Source organism: Saccoglossus kowalevskii, chromosome 18 (assembly GCF_978046115.1).
Source record: "Saccoglossus kowalevskii chromosome 18, keSacKowa6.1, whole genome shotgun sequence".
In the NCBI taxonomy this organism is placed as follows: Eukaryota; Metazoa; Hemichordata; class Enteropneusta; family Harrimaniidae; genus Saccoglossus; species Saccoglossus kowalevskii.
This window is the reverse complement of record NC_140658.1, coordinates 10,096,202-10,119,020: the sequence shown is the minus strand read 5'-3', so window position 1 is coordinate 10,119,020 and position 22,819 is coordinate 10,096,202. Positions and strand designations below refer to the sequence as shown.

Genomic DNA, 22,819 nt, shown 5'->3' with positions numbered 1-22,819 from the left:
CTAACCACTGTTTCCTGTGGTGCATTGAATTTATCCGATATGCAAACATATGAGATTAGCTTAAATCTTAGCTCGTTCTTTGTGTAGCGTGAACACTACTAATACATACATACAGACAGACAGGTTACAGTAATTCCAAAGACCATTGTGTGCTACAATGTATGCACAGAGGAGCCCAACATTTATCGCCAGATTTACTCGACATTCACAAAGTGCTTTTATTTTTATCCTGTTGCTCACAAAATTTGGTAAAAACAAGTCATGCATAGCACAGTTCCCGTTAGTTAGCGAATTTAAGATATATAGTTTTGTTTATAGTAATATAGCTGCTGGAATATAATTATGTCAGGAATATGATTATGATGATTGTTTAACATTAAAATGATGGACATTTGTATCTGATCCTCTAACAAGTACTTGTCCATATTGAGAGATATTGCTCTGGAACAGCATTCAAAATCAGCAATTTTGAATACATGTATATATATAACATGATGTATAATGAATATATAAAATGTAAACATAATCAGTCAAATCAAGTCAGAGATATGGGTCTAGAAGCCCATTCATTAAAACAAAATGGCTGCCAGTCAGCCATTTTGAATCCGATCTGAAAAATAAAATGATGTGCATCAGGAACCTGTAATGTCTAATGTATGTACCAAGTTTGAACAAAATCTATCCATAAATGCAAGAAATGCTTAATATTTGATGATTTTTTAGCACAAAAATGGCCACCATTAGGCCATTTTGAATAGGATCATAAAACCAATAGACTTGTATATCTATGACAAGATGTATAATGAATATTAAAAATTTGAACATAATCAGTCAAAACAAGTCAGAGATATGGGTCGAGAAGCCCATTCATTAAAACTAAATGGCCGCCAGTCGGCCATTTTGAATCTTATCTGAAAAAGAAAATTATTTGCACAAAGGTCCATAATGTCTAATGTATATACCAAGTTTGAACAAAATCCATATGTAAATAGCCGAGAAATGCTTGATTTTGATGATTTTTTAGCACAAAAATGGCCGCCATTCGGCCATATTGAATCAGATCGTTGAACAAATTGATGTGCATATGTATACTATCATTTATGATGTATGTGTGAAGCTTGATTATGATTGGTCTAGGCATTTCCAAGATACAGGTCAGAACGCACACACGCACGAACGGGAGCACGGACGCACAAGGGTCAAAACGTAAGTCCCCTTTTCGGACTGCGACCGAACGGGGACTAAAAATGTATGGTCATCAAACAAATTTTCTCATAAAACATGGAATAACTATTAGAAGCTTGTCCATTGAGAATCTAGATTAAATAACAGATAGATGGAAGGATAGTATCTTTACTTTGCATTTCAAAAGTGAGTATAAAGTTCTGAAACATTGTAATAACATATCTAAATATTTTGTGTGGAAAATACTGGCTAAAATTTAGGAGGGAACATTTCTGACCAAATATGGACAAGAACAATAAAGTCATCATAAGGCCACACTGATTTAATTTTATGGATGACATCCTCTGAAGACCCCAAAACTAATGCGAGAGGGCGAAAAAAAAAAAAATTCGACCAAAAAAAAAATGCTACTAAAACCACAGGACTACGGAGCAATTATTACGAATTTAACCACAGTGTATCAAAACAACTACAACAAGTCTTTATTTGTAGGAGGCACATGCTGATGTACACATTTCGTACTGTATTACTGTCACAGGTATCAGCTTTGATTTTGAAAAGGCAAGAGGATAAGGCAGATGTTAGCTTTGCCAAAGGCATACACATCAACTCAATAATAAAGAAAAACTTACTGTGCTGTATTGAAAAAAAAATAATTAAAAATGAACAATAAGTTTGTCAACAGCAGTCTGGAAATTAACTTCTTTGACATTCAAACTACAGCTTTTAAAGTGACACTTCAGATAGACTAAAGCATAAGTGTAGACACAAATTCTCTAGAACTACTTCAACTATGTAACAAATTATAAGAGGCTCGATATTGAAAAAAAAACACCAACAGAGAGTCAACAAAAATTTGGATGCAGAAAATTATGTACATGTATCTTGATGAAAATGCGTCATATGATCAAAATATTACTGAATGTGTGTGCAAGCAAATTATCCGAATCAGAAAATGCAAAAAAAATAATAAGAAACTTTTCTTCACCCCGTAAGGGGACTTCGGCCAAGGAGCTTCTGCTGCTTTCGTTGCAGTTTTGTCGACTTCAATGCGGACAAAGCAATCGAACTGATTTGTCGCCTGACCGATTTTTAGGCCACCATACACCTCCACTCCTCTCCCATTTCTCTCATCATTGCAGAAGAAATGCGGGACAGCCACTCTGGACAATATGTTCTCAATGTTGTCTGGGCGAAACTCGCTTGCCGCTACCGACCTCTCGTATAGCTGTGTAAACGTCTCCCTGGCCAATGTCAATTGCGTACCAGTCTACAACAATCCCTCCTTTCACCTCTGAACTTTTATGCTCACGTATTTTGGTGGTGTGGTCGCCATGTTGGATCATTTATGGCAAAATTTGCATGTTTTGAGGCAATCTCTTTCCCATAGGTCTTTGCGCTTTACGTAACGCACATCTAACTGTGCGGAGTTTGGTTTTGAGGTAGTCCAAAACGAGTTTTACGACAAGTCGGCGCTTTGCGACAATATGAGTCGGCAAGTTCCGGACAGAAAACCGATCTGTAGAGACTCGTTGTCGGAGATTTTTTTTTTTTTTTTTTTTTTTGAGAACAGGTGAAAACTAATGCGCGCGTGGATGTCATCCATAAAATTAAATCGGTGTAGCCTAATTACATAAAAATTAATTAATTTTCCACAAATAATACTAAATGTGCTCATAGAATATTAATGTAGTTGTCTGAGTATAAGCCCCTTACAAAACTATGGAATTTTATAAGTCATTTATCCGATTATAACCTGCTTTCCCATTTCTGTGTGAAGTATCACACTAATCAATGCATACATCACCGCTTCTGGTCAACTCGACCCCTGTATTAGTGTAGGTATTGGCGGTGTCGGTGCCACACTGCGTTATCGATTTCACCTACTTAAGATATACTTGTGTGCGCTATTGTTTATACATGTAGCTAGTACGTTGATGATTTCACTAACTTACGTACACTAAAGCAAGCGAACAAACAACATGGCGCCCGTCCTAGCAGCTTCACAATCGTGCAACAGAAGTTGGGTGGACAAGTGTATCGATAAGTAGTTTCATGCCACTCACTTTACTAAACTAAATAGATCTGCTTCATATCTATTCTGGGAAATCTTCAAGTGTTTTTGTGGGACAGCACACGCAGTGTGTCACCGACACAGACATATGGACAATACCTACACTTATATGGGGGTTGAGTTGACTTGGGGTCGAGTTGACCTGCTACGATACATTGCCATACTGACCTTGTTATTAGGCAATGATTCGATTGTCTTTTCTGCAGTACAATTCATATCTTTTAGAGGTTCTCTAACATCGACAAGCTGCTGTGGAATCTGTCTTTTTCTTGCACGTTGTACAGAATCAGGCTTTCCAGGTTTAGGTTGTCTCAAGTTATGGATACATTCACCTCTCTGAGTGCTTTCCTCTTTTCCAAGGGAGCTCTCACAACCATCATCTGCTCTGCATTCGACAGAATATTCAGTGCTAGCCACAACATGAGCTGGATGCAAGTCAACAGTAGAGCAACCAGGGCTTTCTTCGTTCATTTTTCTCACATATTTTATTTCTTTAATTCTTCTATCAATGTTCTACATGGATTTAAAAAGAAAAGAATTTTCAGTAAGCTTATCGTACATGGAAAAGTTGTCCATAGAAGATTGCTGCATGATAATTAGCCACCTACTCTTGTCCTTAATGTCTTACTAGACCATGCAAAAATCATAGCCTTTGTTTTGTTATGTTTATTAAGCAGTTATGAAGAACATCTGCAGTTTCTGACAAGAGTACTAAATCATCCACATGTCAAAGCGGGGGTTTCGTCACCTGCGCATGTGTCAGATGGCAATAGCGTATCTTTGTTTACAAACAAGCGTCTACCCATGAGCCCTTGTGTTTTTAACGTGTGTTGTTATAATCGATTGGGACTCAATTTCCGCGCGTGCGCGCAAGTGAAGACCCTCTCGCTTTAAATACAGTTCACTTTTACTAAGCATAATTGGTCTGTCACTGTAAACACCAAATATTTCTGGGAGATCATTCAAAAAAACATTGAATAGCATTGGTGAAATGTAACACCCTTGCTTCATACCACTTGTGTGAAATCTTTTTGAGATACAGTTCCATTTGCACCTCCATATATTATAACTCATTGGCCATCAGGGCATTTATGGGTAATACATGTATATGATATTAAAGAACAGCATCCCACAGCGCGTGCTCTCACTTCATGTAAACAAATACAAGTAGAAGAGCAAGTACTAACACCATGGCAAGTTCGACAATAGTGGGGTTCAAGAGGGATGCACAGGCTACAAATAAATGGGTGAAAGAACAAAAATGGAAGCAAATAACCACTTTAACTGTACACACTTTATTTGCAACGTTTCGCTCACGTATGAGCTTCGTCAGGTCTAAACAAAAAGATAAATAAATCAATAAATACATGTATGTACAAAAACATTTCATTTTTGTACTTCCTTTACGTTTTAAATTGTCTGTTTATTTTTTCATTTATATAGTATGTGCTTTTTCCAATAAGTTTATTGCAGCTACTAATTACTTATTAGTGAGCCCCTGATGTAAAAGGGGAGCCATAAATAAATAAATAAATAAAAACAAAACAAAACAGCAAAAATAAGCATGCGATGATATAAACAATTTTGACAGAACTATGGAAAGAAATCTAAATGAAACAGAAACGAAGGAGACAACAAAACTACAAAAACAGAGGTCATGACCTCTTTCTCCCGCCTCTCGTGGTTATGTGACTATTGTTTACATCTTCATTTATCATCCTGTTATAGACCAAATAGTGATTTTGTATACCCATGGAGGTAATAATTTCTTAATAAATAATTTCTTATTACCTTCATGGTATACCCCATCAAAGACCAGATTGTCACAAAATTTATTTAGTTATAGGTTGAATCTACTCATCACTCGAACCAAGCACTCTGAATGAATGATCATCCAAGGGAAATAAGAACAAAACTAGAGTACTTTATTTTCAACATGCAGCATTTTATTTGATTCACAAAAAGTTGTTCAAGGCAAAGAGATCAGAGACTGAAATTGCAGGAGGACCAGAAAATGATCAGTAAACTCAAGAGGTCAACCACTATTTTGTGGACATTGATAATATTTTGGATATTTGTTATTATTTACTGATTATTTCTTGAGCCCCCTGTTCTGAAAACTAGACCCCATTCCACAGGCGCCTGTGCCCCATTCTACATGTAGACCGGCAAACCTGATATTGAACCAAAAGGCAAGCAAATCTATATCTCATTCGAGACCAAACAGCTAAAAATTACGACACCAAAGTGTGGCACGTCCCCATATAGCTGCAGTTCTGTAGCTCGCTTGGTTTCGCTGTCGGTTATTTCGTTCGTCGTGACAAAAGCGACAGTCCCCATCATGTTATTTGCATTAAGCTCCATGCATTAAACTTAAAGTGACACCACCGCCCCCATCAATGAAACCTTCCCATAAGCATCGAGAATTACCTCATCGCTGGATTCTTGATGATATATTGAATCGGGTCTTGAATCGGCAATTATATCATCCACAGTGATGTTGTTAGTCGACATTATCTCAGTTCAAAATAGACTGAATATTGCAAGTAAACAAATTTAAAAACGCCACGAAAGAGCTCACCGAGAACTCACAAGGTCTCGCGTGATTATGAATATATAAACTGACTGCGCAGGCGCTGTTACCGGCATCCGCCATCTTTGTTATTTCGGGTTGAGTTTACGAGGAAACGTGAGTAAATTTACATTTTTGTTCGTAATTATTCCCAACAAAGTGAACACTCTATGTGTTGCAGTTGTTTTTCTTTGTTGAAGTGACCCTCAATAGCAAAATATACATGAACTGTGTTTAATTATGTAAACTAGTGATGGTCGGTGCGTCAGTCAGTTGTTACCGTTTTGAGGCTGCTAACGTGGAGCTCAAAACCGTCGGTACAGTAACTGCGTGATGCCTGGTGGTGATTGTTGTTATCTTTTCTTATTTTATTAAATGCAATAACCGTATTTAATGGTGATGTATCTATGATGTTATTCATTTTCCGATAGCCTGCACACAGTTCAATCAGTTGACCGCCATTGTACGTAATAGGGTCAACGGAGGTCATTTTCAGCACGTACAAAATATTTGTGCGTATAAACTTGTAATGTAACTTAGGTTGTGTTACAGAACCTGCACGGTATAAAATACAGCAGTGAATGTGTGCTAATTTGTCCTCTCGTGCTGGATAAAATAATACAGTATCACAATTTCCTAATAACTTTATCTGACAATTCTGTATTTAAACAATAATGAACGACCCGCCAACCCATAATGGGCGAAAGCTCACTTTGTGTGACATATATGTACGAGTCGTGAGCCGAGTACATATATGGAGCACAAAGTGTGCTTGAGTCCATTATGGGTTGTCGGGGAGTTCATTATCTAAAATCTAGTACAGTGAATCTGAATAATTTAAAATGTCTTTCTGGAAATTGTTTCCATAATCTCTAATGGCAAACTAAGAAAGAAACTAGTTTTAATCCATCAAATATTATTGTATTGAGCTCATTTACATTGCGAGTGAATGAGTGACTGATGTGTGGTGTGGAGTAGCATTGCAGTGATCGCCTGAGCAAACGACACACCGTGACTGGTACGCCGTATCGGTGTCCACCGCGGCCTTGCACTACACTACGCTAGATCGCCGCCGTGGTCCAGTTGGATCGACTGTGCGTAGGGGTGCATACCCGGGGTACATATACGTAGTTGCATCGTTACCCCACTAGTGTAACAAACAATCAAGGTAGATATTATTGGCAACTGTCCTGTCTGTGTAATAGTTATTTTAAATTCCACAGGAGGGCTGAGATTTGACAGATACATTGAAGACAAACAAAATATACATGCGTAGCGGGCGAACGAACATGACCAGAAAGCGAGGATCAACAGTGATTTTAATCTTACTGTATATATAAACAGATACACACCTGAGAACACGGATACTTTCATTTATTTATGCAAACTGTGCCCGGACTGTTACATTTACCCGGAGTCGACGCCGAGGAAATACAAGTCACGTCGGTCTTTCGTCTATCTCGTTTCGAAAATTTCGTTCTCTCTACTCGTAGACATACATTGAACCTCCATTTCGTTTATCGCATTTGCTTGGATAAATCATCCTCGGTTAACCTCACTTTCATCAACACGATATGGCGAACTAATCAGGAGGCCACCAGGACAGCGGCATCAGTCACAGAATCTAGAAGCGTGCGTACTAGATGGAATGCTTCGACCGTACGCGCGTTAGCTTACAGAGCAGATGACGATGCCCTCACAATATTGTCTTATTTTGATATTGAAATCCGCTGTTATTGGTTATGGACTGTTTTATTTGATGCCGATTGTGATATTAGATACTTGTTATCTAACAATTTCTCTTCTTTTTTAATAGTTTCTTCTTGATTCGTTTTCGAAAACAACATTGTATTCATATCCATGGGACAGGGCCTTGATGCTCAATAATGTAATACATTATCGCGAATAATCTGCTACAATGACGTCATAAAATCCACTGGTATTAATAATGCTATATAATAATGATATGTGTTATTGTGAGAAAAATGTAAGAAGTTATTGCCCAGTTTTGCCAGTGGTCTTCTCACCATCTAATTTGTATATTTATTTTGTTAATCTTATTCCATTCATCTTTATATGTATAAAATATTATTTATTGGAGCTCAACAGAAAATTGCTGTGTAATTGCTGTTCGACTCCGATAAATCCCTAGGTTAAGCTCAGATGGGACTGGGCCGGGCATGGCCCTAAACACATAGAAGCTGAAATTATGCCCTATACATGTATCTCCTTGTTTGTATCTCTGGAGTCAATATAATTTCCCTAATAACACAATTCCTTTGTCTGTACAAACAAAAAGGCCCTTCATTGGTGAATTTGTTGGCAGAGACGATCACGATTATGACTTTGAAGCCTATCTAGGGGACTTGGAGGAGGTTGAAAAAGAGTGGCGACGATTCAAACTTGTGTTGTGTCTGAGTTCACAGCCCTTCTAGTAACTGTGCTGAGATCAATGTTAGCGCCCCCCCCCCCCCCATGTAACCTTCTACATTGCAAAACAAATTAAATCATCGAGTCTTTACTGATTTGTGAAAAAATATACAACCTGTTTCTTAAAGACAAAGGGCGAAACAATTGAGACAACATACATGTCACAAACTATAATCATCATGTCAGAGTTTTTTTAGAAAAAAACTGCAAGAGGGAGCGCTGCAATTCAGGGTGTGGAATTTTTGATAATTACAATGGAGCCTTCTATGGCTTCCTTGGGGCCAAAATTACTATAAGACAGGTCACAGTTGAAGACTGGCCACATGTGATCCCTGGTCATTGAGAATTTTATGGTTGCCAGAGGATCTGCTCCCCAGGTGTAATGGCGGTGCATGGCCATTGCATGAAGACAGTGCGCCCTGTTCCCTTGTTTAAAAAAAAACCTGATAGTTGTACATTGATAGAACAGTAAAGGAAGTATTGTACTTCATACAGTTTGTACATTGTATATATATACATACATGTTCATTTTGTTGCTTCATTTGTGCACTTAGGAGTTGGATGAGGGAGGATTGCGTTGTTATCATTTCCTAGCATACCTTGTAGTTTATACATTGGTGAAACAATCTTTTATTGTACATGTTACTTTTATGTATTGTTCTTCATTATTTGACCTGATGCAAATTAAATAATATTTGTGTGTTTAGTGTATAAGTAAGATATTTTAGGGGTTGTCTCCCGGCTGCTGTCTTGGAGGAGACTGAGGGATAAATAAACAATGGCTTCAGTGTTTAACAGTATCGTTAAATTCCTATTATAAACCGCGGTTTATATTACAATGTATCAAATACAAAATTGGGATCAACAGCTCAAGTTCGGGGTGCGGTTTATATTAGGGACATATTGCCATCACTTATTGCGTGGTCATTTTCCCCACATCACTTGCACAAAACAAACAAAACACCGTACAATCTTTTGAATATAAGCGTAACTCCAATTTAGATGTCAAGGAAGAGTGATAAGCGTCACGTCACAAAAAAACTGTTCACATGAAGAAAAAAATACTCAGTATATTTAATGTAATATGCATTTATTATTTTTATTTTCTTTGTAACAAAAGTATATTCTCACAGGAGTTTCAAATAAAAACAAACAATAATGCATTGCTTAGTAGAAAATGATCATGGTACGGCACTAAAAAATGTACGGTACCGTGTGTACGGTAACTCAATCCGGCCATGCTTCGGCTCACAAGTGAATAACTTGTTTTCGAAGTGTTGAAACTGTTGATTATTACTCAGTAGTGAGTATAATAACGCACGAAAAATAAATTTGTTGAATTGTTATCAAATGCAAGTTAAAGTCAACTTAGTTTCACCGTAAGTAAATTATTTCAGTCACATGTAAACGATCAATGCGATACATCCGCCATGTAGTTTGAATGCACACGAGACGTTACTTTGACCGGATAGGTCAAGTCGCTAATTAATCGCTAATCGCTGGATGGTGCCCACGTGTTCAAATTACCTTAGTTCATTTAAATATGTTAATGACAGGTCACCGACTTCATGGTAAACGAAACACTGAAGCGATTTACCGATAATGTAGTGCGATCTTTTGGCTTTGATTTCCATGGGAAAACTACATGACTTTTTTTTTTTAATCAAGAAATTAGTTGTTTTCGAAAGATAAACTAAGCATTGAAAATTAATTTAACAGTTTTTCGGTGATAACAGCCCATTGTCGAAAACTTGCGACACACTGACATATTCATAAGGAGTATTGACAAAAGTTGTCGCAAGAACAAAAGCAGTTTCACTGCATGTTTGGGGGTGCGGTTAGTAATAAGTACTTTTCATGTTTTCAATTTTTGTTGAGAACTCTTCAACACTGAAGCCGAAATCGGGGGTGCGATTACTATTAGGTATGCGGTTTATAATAGGATATTAATGGTATTGTCAATTACAATAAATTTAATGTCATTTCATGTGATTATATTTACAGAATCTCCAATAGCCATCATGTCGATCGCAAGGCCTCAGATGCGTGGTTTGCTGAAATCTAAAATCAAGCGTGATCTCACGATTGCACTTATTGCTGGGCTTGCTGCTGCTGCCTGTGTGAAATTTGGATGTGAGTAGCACCTATATATCGTATTTGCTTGTTAAATGACAGAGGTGTGTCTATGGCCAAACTAAGGTCATACAAAAAATATATGTATAAAAATATGTATGTTCTTTTAGTAGCTATTTGACTTTTGATTACTACATGTACGAGTTATGAGCTTTCATGAATTACTAGTATATAGTTTGATATGGTTTTAAGTCTTTGAATTATTATAACAAGCAGGGAAAAAATGTGTAATAAGGCTGAGAGAAAAAATATCTCAGTTTCTCGTTTCCATGCGCATCATTTTGAACGATTAGCGTCAAACATTTTTTTTCCTTCTAAAGCATTCCAAAATGCGCTTGTACTCGCACTTGTCTCAAATTTCCTCGATTCTAGCTCAGTATGCAAAAAAAAAATCGCCTCACTGACTCATTTTTAAATTTCCATGAAACGAGGAACAGAATTTTTTTTCTTGGCCTAATAAGGTTATTACGAGAATGCTGCCAGTGATCTCCACAATTCAAAATCGATGCTGGGTGGCTTAATTTGCATACAATTTGTATAAAATTAACATATTTGAAAATATTCTCCTGTGTGTGTTTATAGTGGGTGGGGAGGACACAAGCTATTTTACATGCAATACATTGCTTGTCAGAAATAACTTACAAATAATAACACATTACATATACATTTCAATTTTTTTATTGCTATATACGTGTGTATCTTATTGGATAATGTAATTTTACAAGGTGAGAGATATTCTCTTGTTCCTCTTTTTGGACCATAATTCAGCAGCCCTTGCTTAATTGAAATTGTCTGGTACAGGACCCTCAATCGACACCATCATCGGAGCATTAAGAATTCCTTGGGATAATCTGTTTTGGAGTGTGTTTTGATTCGAGCTAGGCTACTGAAGCCTCTCTCACAATCTGAGGAAAAATATTAATAAAATAAAACAAATTTAAGTGATGAGAATTCAGAATTTCTATGGCTAGTAATATTATTATTTATCATATCATAAGGCCCAATGTGGTGACTCACCTGCTGTTGAAACTGCAATGACCATAGCTACCAGAGTTTTGATAAATTAGGAAATTAGCAATGGTGTATGGTATTCCAATAAATAACTGCCTCAGAAGGTGGTCATAGTACTTAGAATGAAAAAGAAATTTCTCACCTAGTTCATCTTGTCTATGGGTGTCAATCACCTCGGTAAATGCTTCTAATACAATGGGGAAATCTGTTTTTGATATGCTCACAAACTGCCATTATGAATTGATCATGTATCTAAAAAATCAAAGAAACCGTCATCTCATCTGTTAATGTAATACAATACAATGCAAAAGTTTTTATAAAATATAACTTGCCTCTTTCTTAAAAACAGCTATGTCATTGTCAGTACCAGTGGACCATTTGATTTCAACTCCATTACTATTCAGAATTTTTATGTAGTCAATTGTACTTCCGAAATTAGTTCCAGGGACCATTAATCTGGCATCCAAGTGTTGTGATGTTGTCACTAATGCCTGTGAAATCTATGAAAGATTTCTGCAAAGAATAAATTAGGTACATGTATAAATTACATTACAATTAAGGTAGAGATGCAGTTTATTTGGCTTGCTTTTTAATTGAGTAATTAGACAATGAAGATGGTATTATATATCCAACATGTTATATATTTTCTGAAAGCTTATTATACAAACTTTGTAAAACTTGTCTTTATTTTAAATATCCAGAATGCGTTTTTGATTTTGGGTCAAAAATATGCTTTTTTGGACAAAAGTGGTTTAAAAAAAATTAGCTTAAAAACTTCAAGTCCATTTGTGGGTAAAATTACATCACTGGATACCTTGGTTATACTACTAATTCAAATGCGTCCACTCATCTCTCTAACGACTTTCAAAGTCGCACAGCATGACCTCAAAGTTCACTCTTTTCTATTTTTGCATAATTTATATATCCATGCTAATTGCGGACTTGTTATTTTTGTTCCACTCGCCGTAATAAACTGTCCGGACGCATTTTGAAGGGGGAACACCTTGTCAATAATGTGTGAAAATTTCGAGGCAAATGGCCAAAGCGTCTATCAGCTATTTTAATTTAAAACCCAAGAATTCACCAAAAATAGAAGACGAGAAAAAGGCTAATTTGCATATTTGCGCGTTAAACCGGGATTTACTGCTTTGTCATACTTTCTAGACTATTGAAATTGAAAGTTGACGTATAGACATAGATATTTTATGTAAAATCGTTGGACCAGAACAACTGCTCTTGAATATATAAATCAGAAACACGTCATTCATACCAGTGTTTTGATGGGGTCGGTAAAAACACGTGGCAATGCCCAGTAAATATGACGTCATCTCATGAATTATTAAACAGGGGGCGGTCCTAGGAAGGTGACCTTTTATCACGATCAAAACATCATGGCTTCTCTTCGATGTATTTTCAATAAAAATCTACGAGTATTTCAGAGCCTATGGTTTACCGTGAAGAGTACAAAGTGGGATATTAAATTATTTATCCTTGATGATTTTTATGTAGTATTGAGAACCAACTCCAGGAAGCAAACGCACAATAATGAATAATCGCGTAATCCTAGAATCGAAACGCGAGGCACAGAAGTTTTGTTCATAGTTTCCTATCCCATTTTTCCCACTGCAACATATTTGTTAAATGAAATATTTGAATTATGTTCGTTTTTTAAGGAGGCATTTTTTTATTTTTCCGATTTTGGCAACGCCTTATTCAGGGATTTTCTAAGACAGACGCAGACAATCAGCGCACGGATGTACGTACAAAACATGCTGTTGTACTACCGGCGACGGTCGCCTGCAAGAAGAGAGCTCCAGCTCCTAACGTAACAGTTTTAAAATTTCGACCGGTTTTAAATAATTAGTGTTGGAAATCTGACATGTTTTAAGAGTGCAAAATTAAGGTGCATTTTCGAGCGGTCGAATTTTTCTGAATAGAAATCGGCAAATGAAAAAAATAGGAGTGCTAAACAGTGTGCTTCGGTAGTTTAAAAAAATGGAATGTCCGTCAAATTTACGTAAACTTCCCCATTTTTCACGGAAAAAGCAAGGGTCGTGGCCGTGTTGCAGGCTAAAAAACTCAAAAATCAAAACAAAATCATCAATCAGTAAGTATTATGACAAGGAAAGCAAAACATCAGACGCGGAGAAGCGGTCAGCGCGTCAAAAGAGTTGTTACCGTAATGTATCAAGTTACCTCTCTCTGTGATTAAATTTTCATTGAAATTATTTGGTTGTTTTCAATTAATTTTAGCGTACCTTTGCAATTTATTTTAGCATTGTCAGTTGTTTGCTTCATTGAATTAAACGGAGTTCGTCCGGTTGCAAACAAAGCTGTCTCGCATCACCGAGCAAAACTTGCTAATGATCGTAGTACAGGTACCCATTGGACAAAAGATACACAAAAGTTTGTATCTCCCCGACCCAGTGCAATATATCCGGTTAGAATCAAAGCTCACGTGTCCCTTATTTGAGGGACCAGATTCTGCCGTAAATTCGGGATGGGATTTAGAAAAAAAATAAAATGGGACTTTTAAGGTGTATTTTGGCGTCATTTCAATCATACCTAATGCCTAAAATAGAGTTTTACCGTAGTCATTGACGCCTATTCAAGAGTATGATGTTTATTGTGACTAGCATGAATGGGTAAGCTTCGTTTCGACTATGAGCAGTTATCACTGTAAACAATGTTAAATTATTCTTCCCATGCTCAGTTTATTTTTTGAGAACAATTATTTAAAAATAAAATCTCTCAGTCAATCAGAAACTCGGATTCATGCCTTCAGGGAAAGTCATGTTTGGACGCTCACATCGATTTGTTTTTCGTTCGGTGGGCTGATGCCTTCAGTGTAGCTTTTGCATCTTCCGACATAGAAATCATCTGAATCTTCTTTCTACCTCTCTTTCTTTACACACCACGCATAATGTAATGATAACAATTAAGAAAAAAACGCTGAGGAAATATAATGTTTGGTTTGCTAGCGAGCGAGAACTGATTTGAGAATAATTGCACATGCACGTGAATTGAATGAACTATGACCCGTACAATCTCGATTTGCATATTGTCAATCAAAGGTCTTGTTATTTGGTTACTCATGCAAATTAGGCAATTGGACATAAACATTGCCACGTGTGAGTGTTTTTTATTTTTAACCAGAAAATAAACAGCAATTTTAACGGTGTTCCAATAAGAATTCATTGGTCAAATTGATTGAAATTCACAAATAAAGTGCATCTCTACCTTAAGTAAGAACTGTAAAATCCTTTGAGAAAAAACGCACATTTTACCTGAAAGACTCTTGACAATGTAGCAAGGTGAAGTAGAATATCACACATCATCATGAGGGTCGCTATAAATTTCCAATTTTCAAGGAATTTTGAAAGACCCTGTGCTTGAGGGTCATTCCTTCCATAGGTTTCACGCTGCAAGCTGATAATGATGCTTGGGTAAATCTTTAACAATGTACTGCACTGACTGTCATGAGACAACCATCTCACTGCTGTAGCCTGTTTTGGTTTCAATTTAGGATTTGTCATGGTCTTCTGAGCTGTGAATTATAAATTGTAAGTCTGTATAGCATGATAAAATTGATTAAGCATTAATATTATACTGTCTTGCATGAATTTCTATGAGCCCATTCATTCTAGGCTAGTATTCTTAATACCTATGTAGATGATCTGATATATTCTTAAACGTTTCAATGTAAGAACTTTGTTTTTGCCTGCTGTAAGAGTTAAGCTATGTGCAATATAACGATTCCCAACAACAAAACTTTAGACCTGCCAACAAAAATGTATCATTTGAAGTGCAATAAATTCTTAACATTATAGTTTATACTATCTATCTTGCACATAGCAATAATTTTAAAGAAACTCAATTAAAAATAGGCTCACATCCTGCAATCTTGCAGTGACAACATTTTTTTTTTGCCCAACATCACAGGAGCTCCATCACTGCCAAACCCAGCTAACACCCATCTAAATCCATCCCCTTTTCTTCTGTGAATGTTGTAGTGCATTTGTCAAAGTCTCAGCACGACCATCAGAAACCTGAAAAAACATAACCATGAATAATGGTGACAATATCACCTTAATTGTAAATTCATAAACCTGCACTCAATACAGAAAATCATAAACTTTAAAATAATACTCGCATCAAGAGTACCCGGGCAGCATACTTCAGTTTCACCAGTTGTTTTGAATATATGATCATCTGTTTGAGGATTGCCATGTCTGTTTTATCTATCAACAATGAAATAAATTTACTGTCTTTAACCTTCACGTATCACCTGCAAATTGTGTACTTGTGTACATCCAATAGACATTGCCAACTCCAGTAGTGGAGCAAAGTTGGTGGTATGAAGCAGCTCACGGTACATTAAAAAATAAATGCAGTGAAGTGCATTTAAAAATGCCATGGTGTCCATGGTCACAACCCTCTCCATTGCAGCATTAATCCCACCATTTGTTCTCAAGATTACCGACTTTGCCTCCATTTCCATCGAGACTCTGCACCTCGCTATTCTCGTGCATCCTAATGCGATCTTCACTGCAAGACGTGGAAGAACGAATCCAGACCAAACCTTGCTTCATATTTTTGCAGTGGATGATGCAGATTCAACAAAACATTCCTGCAAAAACAATTTGGTATTATTAGTTTTGAGTGAACAGATGTTGTCCACCTCTGGCATATCCTTGACATAGGGGTACATTGAACAACACTCAGCGGTGTTCGATGACAAGGTCTCAGGCCGGAACACAGCTCACCGTAACCGTGAACAATACTTCAATATTGTCCACTTTGCCGGAATTGAAATTAGCGAATAAAAAAATATGAATCACTTAGCAGTAAACCATCAAAATAAATAACCTTCACTACCATGCCAATAATTTCAGAAATATATGACCTCAATAATGATGACCCAAATGGATTGACTGACATTCATGCGAGCAGAGTTTTTATTTGCTATAACTAAATCATGTGACTGTTATCCAATCAATACGAACTATACAAATAAGAGTGTGCGATCACGGTGAAAACGTTTTGTTACGAAATAACTGATTTAATTTTATGGATGACATCCTCTGAAGACCCAAAAACTAATGCAAGAGGGCGAAAAAAAAAAAAATCGGCCAAAAAAAAATGCTGCTAAAACCACAGGACTACGGAGCTATTATTACGAATTAACCACAGTGTATCAAAAAAACAACAAGTCTTTATTTGTAGGAGGCACATGCTGATGTACACATTTCGTACTGTATTACTGTCACAGGTATCATCACCTTTGATTTTGAAAAGGCAATAGGGTAAGGCAGATGTTAGCTTTGCCAAAGGCATATACATCAACTCAATAATAAAGAAAAACTTACTGTGTTGTATTGAAAAAAAATAATTAAAAATGAACAATAAGTTTGTCAACAGCAACCTGGAAATTAACTTCTTTGACATTCAAACTACAGCTTTTAAAGTGACACTTCAGATAGACTAAGTGTAGACACAAATGCTCAAGAACTACTTCAACTATGTAACAAATTATAAGAGGCTCGATATTGAAAAAAAATCACCAACAGAGAGTCAACAAAAATTTGGATGCAGAAAATTATGTACATGTATCTTGATGAAAATGCGTCATATGATCAAAATATTACTGAATGTGTGTGCAAGCAAATTATCCGAATCAGAAAATGAAAAAAAAAAATAAGTAGAAAATTTTCTTCACCCCGTAAGGGGACTTCGGCCAAGGAGCTTCTGCTGCTTTCGTTGCAGTTTTGTCGACTTCAATGCGGACAAAGCAACCGAACTGATTTGTCGCCTGACCGACTTTTAGGCCACCATACACCTCCACTCCTCTCCCATTTCTCTCGACATTGCAGAAGAAACGCGGGACAGCCACTCTGGACAATATGTTCTCAAAGTTGTCTGGGCGAAACTCGCTTGCCGCTACCGACGTCTCGTATAGCTGTAAAAACGTCTCCCTGGCCAATGTCAATTGCGTACCAGTCTACAACAATCCCTTCGTTTCACCTCTGAACTTTTATGCTCACGTATTTTGGTGGTGTGGTCGCCATGTTGGATCATTTATGGCAAAATTTGCATGTTTTGAGGCAATCTCTTTCCCATAGGTCTTTGCGCTTTACGTAACGCGCATCTAACTGTGCAGAGTTTGGATTTGAGGTTGGCTGGTTCCCGCCTCAAGTGTCATGGCGTACCAAGCCACAAGAGGCCGGTAACTAGTAATGAATCCGGCATTCTGATTGGTGCGTCACTTTCTCGTTGCTTGTTCTATTTCCCTTGGTTACCTGACGGCAGCGTTTACGCTCGTGGCCGTTCAGGGTTTTCCTTTTACTTTCGAAAGTTGGGTGAAAAGAAAACTGTTTCTTTTGTTATAAATTTTCACAGAAACAGCGAGGAATGTCAGAAACATCTCAAATGTGTAAATCTAAGCAGGCAGTATGTTTGAGCATGGCTTTATTGTAGTATTATAGACATGTTTACGCAGAACGGAACTTGGAATGTTTTCAAATTACGTCACTCAGTCACGTGCCTTCCGGCCGGAAAACCGGCCCAAATGGAACAATATGGCGATTACTAGTTACCTGCGTCCTACCTACCATTCGCAAAGGACGCCGGGAAACCAGCGAAGTTTTGAGGTAGTCCAAAACGAGTTTTACGACAAGTCGGCGCTTTGCGACAATATGAGTCAGCAAGTTCCGGACAGAAAACCGATCTGTGGAGACTCGTCGTAGGAGATTTTATTTTTATTTTTTTTTGAGAACAGGCGAAAACTAATGCGCGCGCAGATGTCATCCATAAAATTAAATCTGTGTAGCCTAAATGTAGTTTAAAAATGGTCAACTTACCAAATCCTTCTTTATAATCCAAGCACTTGTACTTGCTTGCCCATGGTTTATACCAGCCGGTATTTCGATGTTTCCCTCTATTTTTTTTGCCTCTGGGTGATACCGTAGCGACACCAATGGAAGGTGCTTCAGGCAGACTTTGTTGCTGATACGGTGAAGAACACTGAGATACATTGGTTGAAAAAGTTGATGAATACTGTTCCTCGGACACGCTTACGTTTTTTTTTTCCCCCCAAGATGAACAGCACATTTCATAATAGAATTCATTGCAACTGCTCTCAGTGATATACTCAACGGAACTGATGGAAATCGGAGTTCTCGCTACTTTTATTCATTATCTTCAGAGGGCAACACATTTTTACCGTCACGTCTAATGTCTTGCATTGTTGTTGCTAGCAGAGACTGTGGGTGCCCTATCTTGCTCGCATCCCAAAAGTGAAACTGTAGTGAACATCCTTAATACTAATAAAAGTTGTAATTATTACACATAAATAGCATACATGTAGTCCAGACTTGTAAGTTGTAATAATTTCATCTACAGTATGCCTAAACTGTTCTTTTCTTGCCCTTTATAGATGCAGAAAGAAAAAAGCAGACATACGCAAATTTTTACAGAGATTATGATGACAGGAAAGCGTTTGAGCACATGAACTCAATGGGTGTGTTCCATGCAACCAGACCCAAAAAGGATGACTGATGGAATGTAAGTAGTGTTCTTCACAATAACTTTCAAACTATTTATCATTTTAATCCCCACAATATACATGTACCCGTATGTGACCCTGGATTCCAGTCGTATTAATTTCAGAGAAAATCATGTTCAATTTTCCAAATCATGTCAGTTGATTGTGGTATTGTTGCATAGAAATTTGATCAATTTTTAAAACTGGCTTTGGGTCGTGTTGAAAACAGGCACTGACTACCTCAGGCACAGCCACACATAGCTTCTCCTTCTAGGCAAATTCGTGCATGACCATGGTTCTGCTAAGTCGTAAAAAAAATTCAAGTTGGTGATGCAAAAATCATTCATCTTGGAAAGTTATGGAAAAGAAAATCAACAAAGAAAGATATATTGCGTTCATGAATTTCCATTAGAAAAACGCATTGGATTGTGGAAAAATCAGTGTTTATCAACACAAATGTCACATTTATTCACGCTTTTAACAGATAGTATATTCTCACAATGAAAATTTTGCCACATTAGCAAAATTAAGATTAATTTTGCTAATGTGCCAAAATTTTCATGAATTGACAGTGTTCTCCCCAGGATGTAAACAGCGTGGCGGTCCCGCCACAGTGCTTCGATTTGCCGCCACACCGGTCTGACACCGCCACGGTGATTAGCAAGACCGCCACAGTGCTTTTTTCATTGGGGATCTCGTCACGCTGGTCGGCCCGACCGGCACTCAAAATTAGCTACCACCACAGAAACGCGTCCAACTATTGTTATTATACTTACGTACCGATCGACAAGCATCCTGCCAGTCGTGGATAATAATTTGTAAACAATAGACATAGTCGTGCGATGTGGTATCAGCTTTAAACAATACAAGTCAATTTTGTAAAATTAGCACCTCTTTGTAAGTAAATATTTTCTGACAATAGATTGATAGCTAAAATTCATGGACACATGCGGGCGGTCAACTAACGCGTCTCAGCTATCACAGTGTTTTTCACAAAGTGATCGAGTGATCAAAAATAATTTCTCTCGATAAAACTAGTTCAAATTTTACGTTTTTTTCATATAAAAAAAGAAGTATTTAATTTTTTAAAGTATTTAATTTAATGGCATCATGACTGAGTAAGAGAAATTATTGGTATAACCGGTGTATAACATCGCGAAGTAAGTTATGTCACGTCGTAACTTTGATGATTGTTTGGAAGTGTTATTTCTTCGTTTATTTACTGTAAATGTAAACGTTGTAGAAGCTGATGGTCGGAATAATAACCAGCAATCCGCCAAATAATTATGTGGTCATGAAAGTCTTGAACATAATCCTGGCTGAAACGTTTCAGTTGAGTTTCATTTAATCTTTTACAATTTATTTGTTTCTTTTTAGTCTGCAGCATTTGCATATCGAGAATGTTTCATTTTTAAATTCAAACGTAATTTTTTGACTCAAAAAAAAAAAAAATTTGCACTGTGAGGGAGCTCATTAATATTACAAAAGTGCCCAAAATAAAAGTGTTTATAACACTGTGTAAAGCAAATAAATATCTGCCACTTTGTTTTTGAAAATATATGTTGTTTATTGTGTGGGTGTAAATGTGCTTTGGTCAATTTCTATTATTATGTAAATGATATGCAAATTAGGCCGCCACAGTGGTTTAAATTCCTGGGGAGAACACTGATTGAGTTAAAATTGCTAAAATGGCATGTAGCTATTTCAATGTGTTATACAGTTTATCAAATTGTTTGCCATGCTCAACTATTGTAGAGTGTCATGCTTGCATATTTTTGTAATATAATCAAATTCTCATTTACAGTGAATTTGCGCCCTCCAGCAACTACCAGGATGTGTGACCTTTTCTGGGTCATCTATAAGACACATGTCTGAAAACCTGCTGTGTACATTCTAGCGTTGATGGGTGAACAGCAAAGATTTCACCACATAAAGTGACATGAATTAGTGTGTTTAGGGTGTGTGATAGATGTTTGACTACCTTTGTTGAAACTAAAGCTGTTTCTATTCTTTTTTTCAGTTCCTCGCTCCAATATCTGCACTAGTCAGCCCAAGACGTTTTACTGTGTGCTATTATTTGTAACTTGAAACTTTTATTATGGTTCATCTGAAACAATTAACATAACAAACTGAGTCATGTCCTTTGATTATTTGTTGTCTGTATTTACTTTCAGACTAGTTGTGAATAAATCCAAAAGTTAATTTTAAACACAACATTCACATGTTCTTTTTTTAACCTCAAAGATGTCGGTAAATACTGCTATTCGTTTTTAATTCGTGATAGAATCCTCAATTTTTGAAAAATACATCATTATTATTCTTGCAATTAGCAATGAAGATATACTGCTGCAAATGTCTTTGTGCTACAAGTCATTAGTAACAATGTATTAAGGGCCTTGGATAATTCAAACATTTGCAGTGTGAACAAAATCTTGCAAGTGAAAAAATAAATATAACCAATTGCCATACAATTGCACACAGCAATTGAAATCACTCCCCAACGCACACCACCACCACTCTCAAATGAGAAGTTTATGTATGCCCTTACAAAATTATATCTGTGGCATTTACAATCAAATCATAAACATATTCTGTGATTATTTGTATTCGTCAACTTTTATACGATGTCTTTTTGGACGAAGTCTGAAATGGAAACTTGTCATTTAGTCTCAATGCATGCTGTATCTCAGACACCCCAGGACCAATTTTTTTTCAAATCTAATACATGTATAATCTGATACATTTATGCACTAGCTCAGTGTTATCCCTAGACTGTCGACAGTTCTCGGGCCTAATAATGAGTCACTTATTTTCAAACCCCGTAGGCGTGTTAACGAAATGCAGAAGACATTTTTCAAGCGTGCGCCGTAAGGCCCGAGAGACTGTTATAGCATGTAAACACCCTCATGCGGCATTACGTGGAAATTGCCTGGTGACGTTCCTGCTGAGACTTGTCACTCAAACTACGTCATACGCCGACCAACCAATCATGAGCGAAACGGGTCACCAATGAACAGAAAGTCGTTTGAGTTGCAGGTCTCAACAGGAACGTCACCGGGAAATTTCCACGTAATGCCGCATGGGGGTGTTTACAGTTTTATAACAGTCTCTCGGGCCTTACGGCATTTCGTTATAACGCCTACGGCGTTTGAAAATAAGTGACTCTTTATTAGGCCCGAAAACTGTCGACAGTCTGTGTTCTCCCCAGAAAAATTGCATACAGTATCGGCCAATTTGCCTATCAATATATGTTAACTGGCTGCCATTTTGTTTTAGACATTCTAATTTAGACATGCGTCTTGTACATGTTTTGAGCAATTTACTTTAAACTTTATACATTGAAAGACGGCCAGCTGCTGACTGTTTTAGTTAAAAAAACATTAATCAGGTACCGTAATTGACATGTTAAGATCATTGGCATTTGTTGGCCGATTTACTTCAAACTTAGTGGAATGAATCATCCATTTATAAGTAGTTCACACCATTTTGATTTGTAAATTTGACTCAAAATGGCTGACTGGTAGCCATTTTGTTTTTGACAAATTCTATTCCAGACAATTATAGATTGTCCATCATGGCACGCACACAGAATAATTTAGTCATCCGATAAAAGATGGCTGACTGCTAACTGTTTCAGTTAGTATGTGAATGGTAGTATTATTGTGGTGTGAAATAAGTCGTCTCGACACAATCCCACACACACCGCTGGAAAACTTAAAGATGCAATATATATGTACACACTAGCATCAGTACTTATATGCTTATTCGTGCCTGTCTTTGCAGCCAGACTGGTAAAGGGAGTGTGCAGTCACTATCTATTCAGTCTCCTTATGAGATCTGCAAGGAGAGAGTTTTTGTCCAATTGTGATTA

General features: G+C 37.0%; 1 protein-coding gene across 1 annotated transcript; it reads left to right on the top strand.

Moving 5' to 3' along the window:
* The first annotated feature begins 5,856 nt into the window (after nucleotides 1-5,856).
* On the top strand, nucleotides 5,857-21,162 carry LOC102804166 (cytochrome c oxidase subunit 6C-2-like). Its single transcript, XM_078008246.1, has 4 exons — nucleotides 5,857-5,948; nucleotides 10,266-10,394; nucleotides 18,841-18,968; nucleotides 20,969-21,162. The coding sequence occupies exons 2-3, from the start codon at nucleotides 10,283-10,285 to the stop codon at nucleotides 18,960-18,962; spliced, it is 234 nt and encodes a 77-aa protein (XP_077864372.1). The 5' UTR covers nucleotides 5,857-5,948; nucleotides 10,266-10,282; the 3' UTR covers nucleotides 18,963-18,968; nucleotides 20,969-21,162.
* Nucleotides 21,163-22,819: the final 1,657 nt, after the last annotated feature.

Excerpts from the sequence above, each read along its gene's own strand:
- LOC102804166 (XM_078008246.1), top strand. The coding sequence starts at position 10,283 with ATGTCGATCGCAAGGCCTCAGATGCGTGGTTTGCTGAAATCTAAAATC. Across the intron at positions 10,395-18,840 it reads TGCCTGTGTGAAATTTGGAT|ATGCAGAAAGAAAAAAGCAG; the intron begins GTGAGTAGCACC and ends TGCCCTTTATAG.